Source organism: Centroberyx gerrardi, chromosome 2, assembly GCF_048128805.1.
Source record: "Centroberyx gerrardi isolate f3 chromosome 2, fCenGer3.hap1.cur.20231027, whole genome shotgun sequence".
Classification (NCBI taxonomy): Eukaryota; Metazoa; Chordata; class Actinopteri; order Beryciformes; family Berycidae; genus Centroberyx; species Centroberyx gerrardi.
Genome location: NC_135998.1, coordinates 30,190,171 through 30,209,773, shown reverse-complemented (window position 1 = coordinate 30,209,773; position 19,603 = coordinate 30,190,171). Strand labels below are relative to the sequence as shown.

General features: G+C 45.3%; 1 protein-coding gene and 1 non-coding gene across 2 annotated transcripts; both read right to left on the bottom strand.

The window, feature by feature from the left end:
- Positions 1-345: 345 nt before the first annotated feature.
- On the bottom strand, positions 346-12,246 carry ndor1 (NADPH dependent diflavin oxidoreductase 1). Its single transcript, XM_078287800.1, has 16 exons — positions 12,157-12,246; positions 10,770-10,798; positions 10,283-10,422; positions 9,832-9,909; positions 9,239-9,336; positions 9,029-9,127; positions 8,294-8,395; positions 7,496-7,699; positions 7,215-7,342; positions 6,839-7,050; positions 5,901-6,008; positions 4,290-4,404; positions 3,944-4,090; positions 3,699-3,817; positions 1,872-1,966; positions 346-1,332 (listed from the first exon to the last, which is right to left on the bottom strand). Exons 3-16 carry the CDS (start codon positions 10,415-10,417, stop codon positions 1,188-1,190), a joined length of 1,785 nt encoding a protein of 594 aa, XP_078143926.1. The 5' UTR covers positions 10,418-10,422; positions 10,770-10,798; positions 12,157-12,246; the 3' UTR covers positions 346-1,187.
- Positions 12,247-12,858: 612 nt separating this feature from the next.
- On the bottom strand, positions 12,859-12,941 carry trnal-cag (transfer RNA leucine (anticodon CAG)). The gene has a single exon. It is a non-coding gene; the product is annotated as a tRNA-Leu (tRNA).
- Positions 12,942-19,603: the final 6,662 nt, after the last annotated feature.

Here is a 19,603-nt window from a genome sequence, read left to right as displayed (position 1 = left end):
AAGGCCCTTTCCTGTTTCAGCATGACAAAGCGAGGTCCATACAGAAATGGTTTGTTGAGATCGGTGTGGAAGAACTTGACCGGCCTGCACAGAGCCTTGAACTCAACCCCATCCAACACCTTTGGGATGAGTTGGAGCCAGACTGAATCGCCCAACATCAATGCCCGACCTCACTAATGCTCTTGTGGCTGAATAGAAGCAAATCCCCGCAGCAATGTTCCATAGTGGAAAGCCTTCCCAGAAGAGTGGAGGCAGTTATAGCAGCAAAGGGGGGAACAACTCCATATTAATGCCCATGATTTTGGAATGAGATGTTCGATGAGCAGGTGTCCACATTCTTCTGGCCATGTAGTGTACGTTGCAACTTCATTGGTCCATTAAATGTGGAACATTCAAGTTTCCAATATACCCAAGATTGAGGAAAAATTTAAGACAAGTTATTGATTAACCAGTTACAAGTATTTATAGATAATACTTTGCATATCATGGTTATGCAGTACAATTTTACATTTTCATTTATTCTCTGGATAGTCTGGCATTTCCAACCCATTGGTACATACATACTGCATATGCCTATTATGCTCAATAAGTGGATGATGAATAGTTTATTTTTTGGCATCTCATAATACCCTTAAAAAAACATTTGGGAACACTACCTGATGAATCTACTCGTGCATAGATCATTCAGGCATTATAAAAACATGTGACAGAAAGTTTTTGTCAGGTCAAAGTAAACTCTCAAAGTAAACTCAAGCATTTTCCAGCACTTTAAAAATCAAAGCCCACAAACCCACTTTGTAGAACGGATATGTAGGTTATGTAATTAGGTTTGCCCACCTGGCTAACTGTAAATTAAAGGAGTAGGTACTGTGGAATTAAAAGACATTTGAAGATCAGTTAGGCAATGCAGACATCTTTACTTTCCTGTATATTTTTCTCCATGTCTAAACCCCCGATGTCTTTTATTGATCTACACAATATCAATAACATTTCAAATAGGCTTCTCTTGCATCCATACAAATCTGCGTAGAGAGGGCAAACTTATACCACTGCACATATTGTCCATATGCAAAACTGTAGTGCCGTTTACTGTGGAATGATTGCACTGTTGCACTGGGAGCAGCTAGTCCATATGCCCACAAATCTTGAATGTGAATTTAGGAGAGAACTGTTTTGAGGTCATGTGATCAGGACCAGGTCTCGCTCTGGAATCGGCCCGTCTTCTCCATGGCGTCTAGCATCTGGTCTGCCGCCTCGACGGACAGACCTCCTTCCTGCTGAAAGGCCTCCTTCAGTGCTTCACACACGCTGGCTGGCATCTCTTTGGCATTGCTTGAGGGGAACAAAACAAGGTACGTATATTCACAATCACTGATGTTCTTATTATTCATTTTCAAGGAGTAACAAGGTGGAATCAAGGTGGAAGATTTATTCTTGTCTCACATCCCTATTGAGGATTCTGCTTTTTGTGTAATTTGTGTTTGAATGGTGTGATAAACCAGGGAAGTCAGGGAAATAATTGTTAAAACAAGCGCGAATTTGCAATAGCTGTGACCACGTATGTGCATGCATACACGCGTGGGGAAATGTTTGTGGACCAACCAACCGACCGACCGACCGAATCGACAGAGCGACAGAGCGAACTATAGAGCTGCTGGTCGCAGCTAAAAAGAAATTCAGCTACACAGCAACACACACACACATACATAAAATGAACATAGAACATCTCTGTATAAATGAGATGAAATCAGAGTAACAGGAATTAAAATAGGGATTAATAGCATCAATACAATACTGTTATTTCCATAAAATGATGGATAATACACATATTTAAAAGAGGGAGAAGCTAGGTTTTTGGGGTTTTGACTCACCCTGCAATGTAAAAGCAGGCATTTTTACTGGCAATCAGGTCCCACAGTAGTTTAGCCTGCTCCTTCACACGGTTCTGCACGTAAATCTTGTCCTCCTAAAAACACAAATATTCAGCCATTTTCATCATCATCCCCAGGGAGTCTGAAAACATTTATCAAAAAACTATTTGTTTTCAACAAATCTTTATATTCTGTTTTGCCACTGATTGTGTCCATGGCGATCCACCATTAACATATTTAGGAAGAATGGCCAAATTGATGGTAAAAACAGTAACCTGGACTATTGTTCTACCACTAAAAGTTTTTTACATTTCAAAACCTGGTGTATTGGGCTATCATACTGAGTTAACAGATGACACTGTATGGAACTATTGTGCAATGGTCAAAAAATACATTTTGATATTTTTTTTTTTTTTACTATACTGAAATTTTATACTGACACCATCAGAAACACTATTTTTAATGTCACTATTGTTGCCTACAGTTGGCAGTCAGTAATATGATCTTGCAGTACAATTGTTAACATAGCTAGCTAGCTAATCATTGCATCGTCCCAAAAACAATATTAATGTTATTTCTGTAAAGAGATTGTAGGCTATGTCTATTGGTGTAATACTACTGGAATCATTAGTGGTTACACTGGGAAGATGCTCCTGCAATGTGGATAGTACATTTTTATTCAAATACAGAGAGTTTTGACACCAAGAGTGTATTGACAGCCTTAATATTGTGCTGTGTTGTTGCTTGAGTATTGCTTTGTCACCATCCTGTGGTGTTTCGAGGACACCAACGAAGGTAAAGAGCAATGTCTATCTCCTACTTGATTTCTAAAGAATTGCTAGTATATAATTAAGGGAAAGAGGAAATTACAGCAAGTGAACAAAGTTTCAGCACCTCTATAAGAGCTGGGCTCTGAGTGTTCGTCTGATCATTCATGTGTAACGCTATTTGCAATGCACAGTGCTTAGGGACACTACGGTATGTGGTGTTTAGGCGGCACAGAGCTCTAAGAGCCCTTCAAAAGGGAACTATAGTGTGCGCTCGTACACCAGGCAGTACGGTAGAAGTCAAGCAAGCATCAGCCAACTGGAGGCTGGTGCTCCACACATTCACATACCAGGAAGTAGCTCATTGACTTTCTAACTGTAGTGGCTAAGTCAGCGCATGAATTAGATATTATGTTCAGTGATTCTCTTAGTTACAACAACACTGTGCTACCACAGCACCTTGGTGTTAAGTGGAGTTGTTAGGTGGAGTTTTTACAGTCAACGTATTTTCACTCACTCCAATAAAGCATCACCTAACCAAGCGCTAGCACACTTGTTAATTTAATGGATAGCTTCCAGCCTACCAGAATCAAGATTTCTCTCAGGGAATGGTATAAACAGCAAGAAAGTACAATACCCCACTGCTCAGTTTTGTGCAGTGTTTAGTCTACTGTGGCATCTACTCATTTTTCATTTTAGTTTTGAAGTTCAAAGTGGAAAAACTTTGACTGTCTGAACTGTGTGACTTAGGGTTAGGGTTATGCTCTTGGACTGTAAATTTGCCAATCTCTAAACAGCAAACATCAAATCTGTCAATGATCAAAATAAATACTGACAATTCTTTCTAGCCAATAGAAATTAGGTATTAACAGGATGAGGACACATCTCTAATCTTCAATATATTTTATTTATTGTATTGATTTTCTATATCCTATTCTTTGTTACTGCAGTGACCCAATTTCCCCTCAGTGATCAATAAAGCTCATCTTATCTCTTGCATAGAAGCATAGTATTTGTGTGTGTGTGTGTGTGTGTGTGTGTGTGTGTGTGTGTGTCTGACCTGGTCTCGCGAGAAGGCAGTGAAGAGGGTTAGCTGTCTGGCCTTCATCATCTCCTCCCACTCTGAGCTGAAGTAAAAGTCCTTGGACTTCGAGCGACAGCCGAAGAACAGAACATTGGCTAAACATCAGAAAGACGAGAAGATAATATCTAATCTCAGTGCTGTGTAATGATGTAGACTGTGCTCATTCATAGACAGAGAGAGAGAGAGAGAGAGAGAGAGAGAGAGAGAGAGAAACATCTCACCAGTTTCTCCTGTGGCTATCCTCTCTTGTAAGGCAGATCTGAATGGTGCCACTCCTGTCCCAGGTCCAACCATTATCACAGGTGTGTCCTTTTCTTTTGGGAACCTCATTGTTCCCTTCTTCACCCACAAAGGCACGTACACCTCCCCTGCAACACGGTTTAGTCAGATACATAATATATTACTGGTTACACAGCTTTAGATTGGGGTTATAAATATGTATCTTGGTGACAAAATTGCTTTCTTGCAAAGCAGCACTGCAGTGTTACTTTGAGGAATTTTGAACATTGCTGATGCTAACATGATTTAATACGCTTTTAAAGTAGTACTGTATATATGGATAAAGACCTTGTGCAGGGTCCAGGGAGGCTAACCAGCTGGAGCAGAGGCCTCTTCGTGGTTTAAACATCTTGGTTTTGTAGCGGACCACAGCGACCAGGATCTGAAGCCTGTGTGGGTGTGCCTATGTGGAGAAAACAAGTCTTTCTCAGGCTTGAACAAGAGAAAACATTTTCCAGATTCTCTGTCCTTCTTCCTGTATCTGTCTATACTAATCCATTAGTTTGAACGCATGCTGAAGGCAGCCAAAGTCCAGGTTTAAGACTAAACATGACTGTTTTTTTCAGCTTTGGATCAACCTGTCTAAGGAGTTTAGGCTGACAATCACAATCATCTTTTAAATAACTTCTTAAAACCTATTTTTATAGATTTTCCTTCATGCGATGTCTGTTATCCTATTATTTTACTTTTATATTGGCCAGGATGAGATGTTTGGCAAAGGAGCCAGTGACACAGCGCACAGAAACCAGTTCTGGTGAGACGCAGGAGGAGCCAGGCCAGGAGGCAACCCACAGTGACCAGAGCCTCTAAGTGTTACCGACACCCATTGCCAGCTCTCCCCTGGCCAAACCGAGGATCCAATGGCCACAAGCCAGCAAGAAGACGGAATGGCTGCAGTTTGATGAAGACGTGGATCAGATCCACGGCGAAGGCGTGGGTTGCGTTCGTCAGGGAGGGAGAGCGGCTGAAGCAGAAGCCCAAACACTGCTCTGTCGAGACTGGGTGATGACCGTTGACCTGGAAAGGCGGTTGAAGAGTCCACCACACATCACCCAGACCTCACTGAGGCCAGACATCATACTGGTGTCAGAGGCCACGAAACAGCTCACGCTGCTGGAGCTCACTGTGCCTTGGGAGGAGAGGATGGAAGAGGCACAGGAGCGGAAAAGAACGAAGTATGCAGAGCTGGTGGAGGACTGCCGCAGGCAAGGGTGGAGGACCGGTAGAGGTGGGCTGCAGGGGGTTCGCAGGCCAGTCCCTCAGCAAGGCCTATGGAACCTTGGGCATCACCAGGCTGAGCAGGAGAAGAGCCTTCAGTTCCAATACAGAGGAAGCAGAGAAAGCCTCAAGATGGCTCTGGCTGAAGAGAGGAGAGCAGTGGGGGGGGTAGCATGCCACCTGGACACAGGCCGGGACTTGAGCAACCCTGGTCGGGTCGCCTGGACGAGGGTGTCTGATGTTCGAAAGACCCGAAACATCCAATGACTCCAGGTAACATCACTGATGATGTGTCCAAGTTTGTGCATCAGAAGATGTATTCTTCAACTTATATTGTTTTTACTCTCTATTCTTCACCCTTTTTTATCTTGTAGTGCTTTCCTGTTTTACTTAATTTACCTAATTTATTTTCTGATTTTTGCGTTTGATTTATTGTTAAAGCATGTTCTAAACTGTTTTTAGAAAGTGCTTTGCAACTAAAGTTTATTATTATTACCATTATTATCAGTAGTAGCAATAGTAGTAGTAATATTCAGGTACAAGACACCATGCACAAGAGAGTAATCTATCTTTGATACAGTTATTTTCTCCAGTCTGCACTCAGCAGCACTAGCAGTAGCTGAACTGACGTTAACTCTAGATATTACAGTAGCTCAGTAGCTGTCATGGTGGAGGAGCTACCTGGAGGGAGGAGGAGATGGAGAAGGAGCGAGGCTGGATCTCAGGGAAAAGATCCAGGAGATTGTCCACCTTCAGCTCTGCGGTAGTTTTGGGGAAATCTGCCAACGCCTGCAGCACAAAGGACAAGACATCCAATAAGTAGACCATGAGACTGTTTTGTGCAGTTAAAATAACAAACCAAAAGCAGGATTATCACTGGAATCATTGGAAGTTGTGATTAAGGCAAAAAGATCTTCCAGTTCTCTTTCTATTACTTGAGAAATATTTCAAATGTAAGGCTATGTTTCTCTTGCAAATAATGACATTTTCAGACATGACCTCTTTCACAAAAGGCTCTCTCAACTACAGCTAGCACAGAATGTAACTGGAAAGCTTCAAACTAGAACTTCACAAAATGACCATGTAACTCAAATCTTAGCCTCATTACATTGGCTTCCAATAAAGTTTAGAACCAATTTTAAAATATGAACAGCTACTTTCAAAGCAATGCATAGCTTAGCTCCTACACTGTAGGCAAAAACACAGCCTTAGATCATTGAAGGGACTGCTGACTATTATAAAGTCTTGACTAAAAATTACAAGCAATTGTACTTTTGATTTTAGGGTCCCAATGCTTTGGAATAGACTGCCTCAATAAATTGTGTTCTTGCTGTTCTTATAATTATCATTATTATTTTTGCAGTGGTTGTTTTGTGGCAACTGATTAAATTTTGTTTCTTGACAGCACATTGTAACTTGTAACCTGCAGCTTGCTAATATCAAGTCAATAGTGCATGTGTCCCTTTGTGTGAATGATCCAGATTTAGACAGATTTACAACAGCATACTCATCAGACCCTTGCTGTGAGAACATATCCTCTTTTCCTTGGACGAGGCTGAACCCATTCGCCCCCAACTCAAACCCAAACCCCGACCCTGATTCTGACCCCGAGTCGTCACCTCCAGAGCGGTGCGCCGGGGCCGGTTGCAGTAGCTGTGCAGCTCATCCTGGCCTTGGGCTGAGCTGAACTCTTTCAGCTTCTCCTTTTCTAGCTCATCGGTGGCAAAGGTGGACAGCAGCTCGAAGAAGGAGCGGCGAGGCACGGCGGCGATGTCCAGGTAACTCTCCACCAGGTGGTGCACTGTGCAGGGCTGGGGGAGGCTGGCTGGAACTAAGGTTGTGGACAGGATAGGGCTTTACTCACAGAGGAATTTGTCATTTGTCTGCTACACTATTTAAGAGAGCTCAAGAGGTCCTTTAAAAGTGCTAGGTGCAGCATTTTGTGTTTCTCCAAATTAAGACTACATTTCCCATAAACCCATAAACACCACACACCTGCAATGTTGCCTGTGGCCCTGAGGGTGAACAGGGCGTTTGGGTCTAGTCTCAGCAGTTGACAAAACTGCTGTATGTCTTCTGGTGCGTTACAAGGACGCATCATCACCACGTCACCTGCAGCAAACCTACACACAAACACCACAACCACTGAGGTGTCACGCCTGAAAATGTCTCCATTTCATTTCATCAACTACAAAACACCACAGACACTCGGCATGGCAGCAAAGGCTTTGTGTATTGTGTGTACGGTTTGTGAATTTCACAACAAGGTCACTCACTCAATGTTGGATCCAGTGATGTCAAACTCGATGTGCCTCACGTCCTGAAAGTGGGAGGCGTCCGTTACTCTCCTGTTGCACACCAGTCTAGCAGGGAAGGGGCGGGACAGGGAGGGCGCAGTTTGTCCTTCTGGAATCCTCAACCTATCATCCATCTTCTCGTTCACATCATCCAGGAAGTGGAAAGTGTACGTTGGAGGGAGTCTGCCACAAGAAACCAGCAAAAAATTAAACTACCACTACTAACAACAACCCAAAATGTGATGTGAACACACTCTTGGCATGGCTAGTCTATTCAATAGTGATCGCAGCTTCAATTGTTAAGCAACCACTCTGTCAGAGTAAGTGTGACCTCTTTCAAATGGTGGACACACTGTTTGGGAATGAAAGTCTTTGCAGCATAACAGGACTTGATGGGCTTTCATAGGGAACAGGACAGACTCAGTCAGAATATGGAAGCACAGAACGGGATGTGTGATTGCCTATGAATGGCATTTGAATGCAATCACTGAGGTTTGAAAGGAAATAGAAATCATTACCCTGCTGTCATAATTCCAATGAGTTTTCTTTTTGACTAGAGTGATTAATGTTTCCTTTGAACTGAAACGCTTCCTTCCTTTGAAGCCTGGACTCAAATCACATTCATAGGTGAACCATATATTCCATACTAAGCTTGATGTGTCAGCCCCTAATCCTGAAATCCCAGCTCAGCTTGACTTTATTGACATAAAATCACAAATATTAAGAGTTGAATAAGCGGCACACAGTGTTACATAATCAAATCAAGTGGATACTGACGGCTCATCGTCTCTAAGTGGGATCAGATCAGCAAAAGACGGATACAGAGCGAAGGCTTTCTCCCAGAATGATGTGAGCCACGGGTCGATCACGGCATCTGACCTGTTCAACACAAAGATTGGGCAGATCAAACATTGTTGTTGACAGAATATAAACATGTTTAAATTATCAACAGAATGTCATGTATCGACATTTAAGAGCAAGTAGATGGTTTGTTGTAACTGTTGACAGGATTAAAAACTACTCAGGTGCAATTCTGGCCAGAAATGATTGATTTCGCTTCACTGAAGTTTGGCAAGAACAATGTTCTGGTTAGGTTAAGAGTTACAGCTAGCAATAGCATACAAATTGGGTTAATGTTAAGAGGAAACATAGTGGTTAAGGTTAGGGTCAGAGGTTGGGAGGCAAACTGAACTGATTTTTGTCCTCTATGATGCAGTAAAACTACATCCAGACACTTCAGTGCAATGAATTCACTCAGAGAATGCATTTACTGTCTTGGTTTGTTATTTAGGTAAGACTGCATATTTAGCATAAAGACTAGGAGGAGTTTAAAGGATGAGGAGTTTTAGAAAATCCCATTGTTAAATATCAGCCATATGTTAAAAATCAGTCAAACAGTAAGTCAAATGTTTCATGTTTCTTTAGTGCAGAGCTTGAAGCAATATACAGCTATAATGATGACTTGGCCTGTGTATCCTGTGTTTCGGCAGCTTCACACATGTTGTTTCTTACCCCAGGTCATGTTGGTCATCTGCCAGCCCAACAGACAACAGCATACTGGCACCCAGCTGCAGAAGGCGCTTATAAAGCTTCTTGGCCACAAAATTGAACCTACAGACAAAACCGGTTGACATTGTTCTCACAAAGACTATGAATCAGTTTGAATGTGTACTGTGAGGAGAGTGGCTCTGAAAAGTGGATTAGGAAGTGAAACAGACTGACTTTGGGTAGGAGGAGTCCCCTAGGCCCAGTACGGCACAGTCCAGCTGACACAGAGATCCAGCAGGCAAAGACTTCTTGAACAGAAACCTCCAGAAATTCTTTAAAGGAAGCAGGGATGGACAGAGAAACATAAGTGAACATGAACAGACAAACACACAAGTCTAGAGGTATGGTAAACGTGTAGATACATTGTATTTTACAATACTCTGTCTTAATATATTGTACTGTCTATATTTTGAGTAATGTAATGCCTGTTGAAGCTGAATAAAATAAGTGTTGGTGGCACTTATCTTTATTCCACATACCAGCTATAATTCAAAATCACTCGCTAATACAGTCCAACACAATGCCTCTTCTAGGGGTTGAAGAATTGTGACTGACTGTAGCCCTGAAGATTAAGACTTTTTTTCTATTTGCAGTAAAAAAAAAAAATTAAGAAATAAAAAAAAAATCCAACGGCTTTTTATTAGGATACAAAAATATGACACAATGTTTAAAATTGCCATAATTACAGTATCACAATAATGATGTTTTGATGTGTGTCCTATGTTGAGATCCCAGCCCTCCACACATTTATCATCTTGATACATTACCTTCATATTGTCAGGAGGGTCTCCATTGCCAGTGGTGGCGCACACAAAAATCACCAGAGACTCAGAGATCAGGTTGGCCTGTTGGTAGACAGTAAAGACACAGCAGGTCAGACTGTTGAAATGGAATTCATGTTGCAACTCATCATTAAAAAAGTAAAGAGGTTGTTCCAAATTCCCAATCTAAGAAAAAACAAGTGCATTTCATTACTAAAAGGCTCTAGCTTTGAAGCAGCAGAACTCAGAAATCAATATCTGCAAGTTTCAGAAAGCCAAAATTAAGACTTTAAGACCTTTTTAATGCTACCTGGAACTGAATTTAAGAGCAGACAAGCTGCCAACAGCAGCTGATTTCTGATTGAAAATAGCTAATGACAGTTTTGACACAGCCAAAGACATAAGAACCTCAGATTGTATTCTGCATTAAAGGCATATTGCCTGTCAATCAACTGACCACATTGTAGCTGTCCAGCGCCAACACTCGGACCTGCAGCCGCCTCCTCTGCGCCTGTCGTCCGATCCTCAGCGCCGTGTCCTGGGACGTCCCGGTCTGGCTTCCATACAGAATAAGCAGTGTGGAGCTTGACATTATAACTGGAGGACACAAAACATATGAAGGGTTTTATATCCATGTCATTATTTTACCAAAAGGTTCACTGCAAAACATTTTGAAAACAATTTAGAAGATTCAAATTATTTTATTGTCTTACATGTTACTATTTTGGAAGAGAAGGACTTAAAAAACAGAATAGGCCTATTGAAATAATGATAATAATCCATAGCAAGTTTGACTTTAGTCAAACATTTTTGTCAGAATAGTGTTAGATATCTCTTTTTCTTCTGCCACACCAGGAACATTTTCACCCACACAGATTAAAGTTCAGACTGAACATTCATCTCCTAAAACCTCAGCAGCACTTTCAGTTGTTTCAGATGCTCACCTGCCACACTTTTCACACTTGACTGCCACCTGTGATCATGAATACATAAGCAATAGTCACATAAGTCTATATAGTAATTTGCTCACTTCACAACCACATACACTAACCATAGAGATACTAACCTTTATGTTGTGGCTTTTAAAGATAATTTAGTTCAAAAGTTAAGATAGTCTTAAACTCTTTACAGTGACTTCTGTCAAACTAAAATGTGGAATGTGAGAAGGATTTCAACTGAGCTGCTTATACTTCACCTCCCATTGTTGAAACTTGTGTAATGCATTGATTTAAATAGGAAACACTTTGCAATAGGCAACATATTCATTACTGTGTTTGAAGCAGCCTGGATCAACGTTCATCAGAAGAGATACTGAACCCTAGAAAAGTACTTTGATCCCTTCCAAAATCATCTTGGCTCCAGTCCTTGCTGTAGGCCTACTGCTGGTATTACTCAATGCACTTACACTAGAATTATTTAAATTGGTGTCTTTGACTCCACTTTGAATGGATACAGTCATAGGACTGACACACTGAGGCCACAGGCTGGCTTTAGATGCTCTACGAACCAGTAATCCCTTAAAATAACCTTATATTGTCATTCATTTACATGAATTCACCCCTTAATTCATGCAAAACACTCTTAAAATTAATTAAGGGAGTTATTAATAGAGGAGATCCCATCAAAACCTCCTTAAACACCCCTTAATGTTTGACTGCTTACTTTCTTTTCAGGGAGACAGGAACTTTTCCATTAATTTCCACTTAATAACCCTGTAAACCTGCACAAAAGGCATGAAAAATCCCTTAATTACTAGTGTCTCTGTGAACCAACCCATGAATAAATCCCTTATAAACACATGATACTAACTTACTTTATTAAAGCTATGTTATTTTGAATGGATAATTAATGTTTATGTAATGAGAAATGAAGGACATTTCAGGGGTAAAATGAAGGGGTTTGGTTTCGTAGTGTATGATGCAACCTGAATGCAACTAGGAGAACCATCCAAAAAAAAAATCACGAGCTTGAATCATCATTTGTGATGTTCAGCATGAGTTTGGTGACGTTGCGACAGTAAAAGTTTCATAAAGCCAGCCTCAGAGGACTGTCACTGCCTATGAGGCCTCAGGGAGCTGTTCCCTTTCTGGCAAACATATGAATATTTACATAAGAAGAACAGATGTCGCTGAAGACAACGTCAATAACATTTCAGTTCTCTCTAACTGTCTAACTGTCAGTTATCTCGTCACTTCTCTGTGTACTCTGACATATAGAGCTAGCTTTAGCTGGCCAGCTAGCAGCTAACAATCACTTATTTTTTGAATTCCTTTCATAATTTAAATATTTCATCCAATATTTCATCAAATAACAAGGAAACAAGCTACTTGCCTTTGAAGTCTTCGTCAACTGTAGCTTTGAACTATGATAAAATTCCCAAATTACTCTTCCACAGGAGGCAAGCAGGTCCTCATCCTAAACATCAATGTCACACTTTACGGCATCCCATCTCGCATTGTGATTGGTTCCCGAGCTCATGCTGCATTCAATGCAGCATACGGAAGACGGGAGATACCAGCTTTCTATTTGAAAATACCCTTCACCTTAGTTTTCAGCTTGTAAATGATGTCTGTGAACATATATAATATTGTTTAATTCAAGTATGAAAAAACTGATGAGTAGAAACCAACGTCTATGACAAACTTCGATCATGACGGTTTCAAACTGGTTTCATACCCGCGTGAACAAGTCGTTGCTTTTAACCTTCAAACACTTACCGTGCACTGGTTATTTACCACATAAATGCAGCATTACTATGGCAAGCCGTTGTAACATTTATTAGCCTGACCGGATTCTCATTACAAATATCTGTAATTCATTAACGACTAGTTAAACGCTAATTTAAGATATATCTAATATCTAATTACATTTTGAGTAGTAAGATATTATTATTAGTAAGATGTTGTTTTTGCCATTAAGTTACATGGAATGTCCAATTACAGATATCTACAGTTGAGCTTAAAGTTGTGTGATGATCCGCCTGATTTCCTAGCACTACATGACCTGATCCAACTGCAGTCCAAAAACTTTTGCTGTCAGAAGTGGGATTCGAACCCACGCCTCCAGAGGAGACTGCGACCTGAACGCAGCGCCTTAGACCGCTCGGCCATCCTGACTTCAGTGTGCACGATGTCAGACAGATTTAAAGGGGTAGTACGTGTTATTTTACAGGTAGGCTATTCACCCACCCAGTCAAAATAACTTTATTGTCATAGTTTGGGCATATTGAGATACGCGGGCCCGCTCATGTTAACACCGGGTTATTAATGGCTTTCTATTTTATTCTGGTTGAGAAACACTGCAATAATTAGCGAGTGAAAACTGTTTTTAAAAAGGCAGAAAAAACGCTTTCTTGCTGTTTTGCTTGCTTGAAAATCACAATCTGATACCATTAACCATATGAACGCAATAAAAACATTATATGTAAAAAAATAAAAAAATGTCACCAAGTCTCACACAGTAACAATCCTCCAATATTTTCACTGCAGCATTTTAGAAAATAATTCAAATAGTCCCTGCATGGCTGTAAATTACAGAAATTTCTCAACTTAACTAATTTTAAATAATTCGTTCAGAAATCCAATGGAATCCTCTTCTGTACATCCATTTCTACAGAAGAGGATTCCATTAGGCAACAACACACACCAAGACATTACATTTAATGAATAATAATAATCCAATAAACGGATAAGTCATTTTAGGTCTTCCATATTTGAAAAGACAGGGACAAAAATAGAAAAATCAGGCTACTCTGAAATGATGTATGTGTGTGTGTGTGTGCATGTGTGTGTGTGTGTGTGTGTACTTTAGAGCACATACAGGTTGATCTCCATTTCCTTCTGTAGTAGTGCCAATAGATGACTGTAAAGGCAGAGACAGTTTCAAACATACTACCATTTGATTACAATTAGGATTGATGAATCACATCCCACACTGCAATATCTCTCCATATCTTCCTTTTCTATACTTGCTTCATTTTTTTAAACAGCATTTAAATATCAAAACCACACAAACAATTGATAGTTTAGTTATGCATACACTGTTGACTCAGTGGAACTTACAATTCTCTATAGAAATACAACTATACAGCCAGCGCATGATTTTAGATCAAATTATATTGAGGGAAAAATAGGTAGGGAAAGGGGTTTGTGGGAATTTGATGGTGAGTGGGGGGTGTCAGGGGTGAGCACAGGTGTCAGTGTGCTCAGGCCCTTCGCTTGAAGAACTGGAGGAATTTGTTGGAGTCCTTGTTGGAAGTGGACTCCATGTTCTTCTCCTTCTTCCTCTTCTTGCAGGTTGGGGTCAGGGCACCAATGATTCTTCTTAGCCAGCTGCTTTTCTTGGACTTTTCCCCCGTTCTCTCCCTGCAGATCTCACGCTCCAGATTGGCAAGCTTGTCCTCCATGCTGGTCTTCATCTTGTTCCACTCCAGCTCCTTCTCCTCCAGGGCCTGCTGGCTCTTGTTTTTATCCCTGACAAGACAGGTCCGCTCCTCCTGCCACTGGAGGAGGTGGCTCTCCAGCTGCTGCTCAGCATGCTTCAGGGTCTCTGTGATCTTGTTCTTTTCATCACTTCGCTCCTTTGGAGCCAGCTGGGAGGCCAGGTGCTTCTCCAGCACCTTCTGGGCCTCCTCTTTCTCCTTTTGGAGAGCCTCCTTCAACTCCTCTGTTGTGAAGAGAGCCTCCTTCTCGCTTTTGTTCAACTCCACAAGTTGAAGCTGCAGTCCAAGGATGATTGCCTCATCTTTCTGTGCAGCCTGGATGTTAATGCACTTCTCCACTTGGTGGAGCATTTGTTTTAACTCCTCAATTTCCAGGTGAAGAGCTTCCTTTTCCACCTTTGCCTGGGCCTTGGCCTGTGTCTGGGCCTGAGTCTGGGCCTTGGCCTGGGGCTGAGCCTGGTCCTTGGCCTTAGGCTGGGCCTTGTCCTGGGTCTGAGTCTGGGCCTTGGCCTGGGGCTGAACCTGGGCCTTGGTCTGATCCTGAGCCTGGGCCCGGGTCTGGGCCTGGTTCCTGGCCTGAGTCTGGGCCTGGTTCTTGGCCTGAGTCTGGGCCTGGGCCTGAGCCTTGGCCTGAGTCTGGGCCTTGGCCTGGGTCTGAGTCTTAGCCTGTGGCTGAGCCTTGGCCTTAGTCATGGCCTGGTCCTTGGTCTTGGCTTGAGTCTGGGCCTTGGCCTGAGGCTGAGCCTGGTTCTTGGCCTGAGTCTGGGGCTGAGCCTGGTCCTTGGCCTGAGTCTGGGGCTGAGCCTGGTCCTTGGTCTGGGCCTTGGGTTGGGCCTTGGCCTGAGCCTGGGCCTTGTCCTGGGTCTGAGTCTGGGCCTTGGCCTGGGGCTGCACCTGGGCCTTGGTCTGATCCTGAGCCTGGGCCCGGGTCTGGGTCTGGGCCCAGGTCCAGGTCTGGGCCCGGGCCTGGGTCATCACATTGGATTCGGCCAATGTGGGCCAATCCTTGGCCCAGTCCTCGGACTGGGTCAGGGGTGCATCAATCTGGGCCTTGGCCTGGGGCTGAGCCTGGGGCTGAGCCTGGGCTTTGGCCTGAGTCTGGGTACGAGCCTTGCCCCGGGCCTGAGTCTGAGTCCAGTCCCAATTCTGGGCCTGAGGCCTGGGCCGGACCTGAGTATGGGCCCAGGCCTGAATCTGGGCCTGGTTCTTGGCCTTGGCCTGGGTCTGGGCCTTGGCCTGGGTCTGAGTCTTAGCCTGGGGCTGAGCCTTGGCCTGAGTCTGGGCCTGGTTCTTGGACTGAGTCTGGGCCTGGTTCTTGGCCTGAGTCTGGGCCTGGTCCTTAGCCTTAGCCTGAGTCTGGGCCTTGGCCTGGGTCTGAGTCTTAGCCTGTGGTGGAGACTTGGCCTGAGTCTGGGCCTGGTTCTTGGCTTGAGTCTGAGCCTGGTCCTTGGTCTGGGCCTTGGGTTGGGCCTTGACCTGGGTCTGAGTTTGGGCCTTGGCCTGGGGCTGAGCCTGGTCCTTGGCCTGAGTGTGGGCCTTGGCCTGGTCCTGGGCCTTGGCCTGAGGCTGAGCCTGGGCTTCAGCTTGAGTTTGGGCCTTGGCCTGAGTGTGGGCCTTGGCCTGGTCCTGGGCCTTGGCCTGAGGCTGAGCCTGGGCTTCAGCCTGAGTTTGGGCCTTGGCCTGGGGCTGAGCCTGGGTCTGGGCCTTGGCCTGAGGCTGAGCCTGGGCTTCAGCCTGAGTTTGGGCCTTGGCCCGGGTCCGGGTCTGGGCCCGGGCCTGGGTCATCACATTGGATTCGGCCAATGTGGGCCAATCCTTGGCCCAGTCCTCGGACTGGGCCAGGGGTGCATCAATCTGGGCCTTGGCCTGGGGCTGAACCTGGGGCTGAGCCTGGGCTTTGGCCTGAGTCTGGGTACGAGCCTTGCCCCGGGCCTGAGTCTGAGTCCGGTCCTTTCCACAGGCTTGAGTCCAGTCCCAATTCTGGGCCTGAGGCCTGGGCCGGACCTGAGTATGGGCCCAGGCCTGAATCTGGGCCTGGTTCTTGGCCTTGGCCTGAGTCTGGGCCTTGGCCTGGGTCTGAGTCTTAGCCTGGGGCTGAGCCTTGGCCTGAGTCTGGGCCTGGTTCTTGGACTGAGTCTGGGCCTGGTTCTTGGCCTGAGTCTGGGCCTGGTCCTTAGCTTTGGCCTGAGTCTGGGCCTTGTCTTGGGTCTGAGTTTGGGCCTTGGCTTGATCCTGAGCCTTGGCCTTAGTCATGGCCTGGTCCTTGGTCTTGGCTTGAGTCTGGGCCTTGGCCTGAGGCTGAGCCTGGTTCTTGGCCTGAGTCTGGGGCTGAGCCTGGTCCTTGGTCTGGGCCTTGGGTTGGGCCTTGACCTGGTCCTTGGCCTGAGCCTGGGCCTTGTCCTGGGTCTGAGTTTGGGCCTTGGCCTGGGGCTGAGCCTGGGGCTGAGCCTGGTCCTTGGCCTGAGTGTGGGCCTTGGCCTGTTCCTGGGCCTTGGCCTGAGGCTGAGCCTGGGCTTCAGCCTGAGTTTGGGCCTTGGCCTGGGGCTGAGCCTGAGTCTGGTCTTTGGCCTGAGCCTGGGCCTTGTCCTGGGGCTTGTCTTGGGTCTGAGTTTGGGCCTTGGCTTGATCCTGAGCCTTGGCCTTAGTCATGGCCTGGTCCTTGGTCTTGGCTTGAGTCTGGGCCTTGGCCTGAGGCTGAGCCTGGTTCTTGGCCTGAGTCTGGGGCTGAGTCTGGGGCTGAGCCTGGTCCTTGGCCTGGGCCTTGTCCTGGGTCTGAGTTTGGGCCTTGGCCTGGGGCTGAGCCTGGGGCTGAGCCTGGTCCTTGGCCTGAGTGTGGGCCTTGGCCTGTTCCTGGGCCTTGGCCTGAGGCTGAGCCTGGGCTTCAGCCTGAGTTTGGGCCTTGGCCTGGGGCTGAGCCTGAGTCTGGTCTTTGGCCTGAGCCTGGGCCTTGTCCTGGGGCTTGTCTTGGGTCTGAGTTTGGGCCTTGGCTTGATCCTGAGCCTTGGCCTTAGTCATGGCCTGGTCCTTGGTCTTGGCTTGAGTCTGGGCCTTGGCCTGAGGCTGAGCCTGGTTCTTGGCCTGAGTCTGGGGCTGAGTCTGGGGCTGAGCCTGGTCCTTGGGTTGGGCCTTGACCTGGTCCTTGGCCTGGGCCTTGTCCTGGGTCTGAGTTTGGGCCTTGGCCTGGGGCTGAGCCTGGGGCTGAGCCTGGTCCTTGGCCTGAGTGTGGGCCTTGGCCTGTTCCTGGGCCTTGGCCTGAGGCTGAGCCTGGGCTTCAGCCTGAGTTTGGGCCTTGGCCTGGGGCTGAGCCTGAGCCTGGTCTTTGGCCTGAGCCTGGGCCTTGTCCTGGGGCTTGTCTTGGGTCTGAGTTTGGGCCTTGGCTTGATCCTGAGCCTTGGCCTTAGTCATGGCCTGGTCCTTGGTCTTGGCTTGAGTCTGGGCCTTGGCCTGAGGCTGAGCCTGGTTCTTGGCCTGAGTCTGGGGCTGAGTCTGGGGCTGAGCCTGGTCCTTGGGTTGGGCCTTGACCTGGTCCTTGGCCTGAGCCTGGGCCTTGTCCTGGGTCTGAGTTTGGGCCTTGGCCTGGGGCTGAGCCTGGGGCTGAGCCTGGTCCTTGGCCTGAGTGTGGGCCTTGGCCTGTTCCTGGGCCTTGGCCTGAGGTTGAGCCTGGGCTTCAGCCTGAGTTTGAGCCTTGGCCTGGGGCTGAGCCTGGGCCTTGGCCTGAGTCTGGTCCTTGGCCTGAGCCTGGGCCTTGTCCTGGGGCTTGTCTTGGGTCTGAGTTTGGGCCTTGGCTTGATCCTGAGTCTGGGCCTGAGTCGGAGCCCGGGCCTGGGGCTTCACGTTGGCTTCGGCCAATGTGGGCCAATCCTTGGCCCAGTCCTCGGACTCGGCGTGAGGCGCATCATTGTGGGCCTGGGTATTGGCCCAGGCGGGAGCCCGGGTCTCAATCTGGGGATTAGACTGTGCGTGGGTCTGAGTCTCCACAGGGGGTTCCAGGTTGGCTGTCTGCGCTGATATGCTGTGGGCAGCTGTGGGCACCTGGGCTCTTACCGGCTCTGTCTTTGGTTCGACCTGCTTACTCTTTATTATCCTGCTTCTAAGTCTTATCTTCATGACCTCCATCGTGGCAAATCGTGAAATGACTCTGTTGGCTGCGGATCGCTCTTTTAAACCGTGCCCAGGTGACGTCACAATGAGCTGGCGCCACAAGTGGCTGCAAAGTTCGGACGATTCCAAGAGCCCCTAAATGGCAATGCTCCAATCTACTAGTAAGATCATCTTATTAATCAGTTATTGAAACTTTCATCAACAAAAAATATATTAATTGAAATATCAGTACTAACAAATTTAGTGTTTTCTTTTTCTATTACCTTTTTGGTAAAAGGCACCCTAACGATCCAGCGTCTGTAGTCTCCCCCCGCCTGTTTATTCACAATGGTTTTGTCCAGCCGCTTCCAGGCAAACGGTACATGCTAGTGGACCTAGTTTGAGATTTGTTTTTTTTTTCACGTCTCTTCCAAAGATAAAGTCTGGATTTCAACTAACAAAAGAGAGAGAGAGAGAGGAGAGAGAAAAAGAGGGCGAGTTCCTACAGAGAAAGGCGGGTTTATCATTTGTGGTGCAAATTAAACTATTCTGTGAGTGTCAATTTGCACTTTTAGACGAAATTCTGTCAACACAAGCTAGCGTACGTTTTAGTAATCTGCTCATACTAAATCAGAAACTAAAATTACCATGCTAACAAATCTGTTGAACAGTTAGATTTAGATTAGAGTTAGTTAAGTTAAATAAGTCTCAGTGTCCTTATTGCTCCACAGTTTATTTTGGGTCAACACACCCTGATAAGTTTGATGATTATCTTCCAAGCTAACGTCGAAGTCCGTTAACATTGGTAAAGGTGAAAAAAATATATTTAGTATCGATGCATGTTAAGGAAAAATGGTGTAAGGTGTACTTTGGAGAATAACGTTTTGTCAGGTCAGGATAACGGTGGGAAATGTGTTGTTCCAGATCCAGTACAAGATCCAGCTCACCCCTAAACCTGAAGTCTGGTGGATAACGTGGTATTTTCAGGTAAGACGATTTAAAATGAGGGCAACTGTGATTATTTAGTCAATAAGCGAAAACAATACAGAAAAATAGTTTTAAGGTGATGTGACACGAGTGTTGACATGAGATAACCGTTTTGCAATGGCATTCGCTAGTTATTACATGCTTTAACGTTACCGATCTTTTTGTGATGCTAGCTTGATGTTACTGCAAGGTTAGCTTAGGTTATCTTGTATCCTAGCTAAGCGGTTAACATTACTAATTAGCTTGTTTTTCAGTGATGTTAGGTTGATG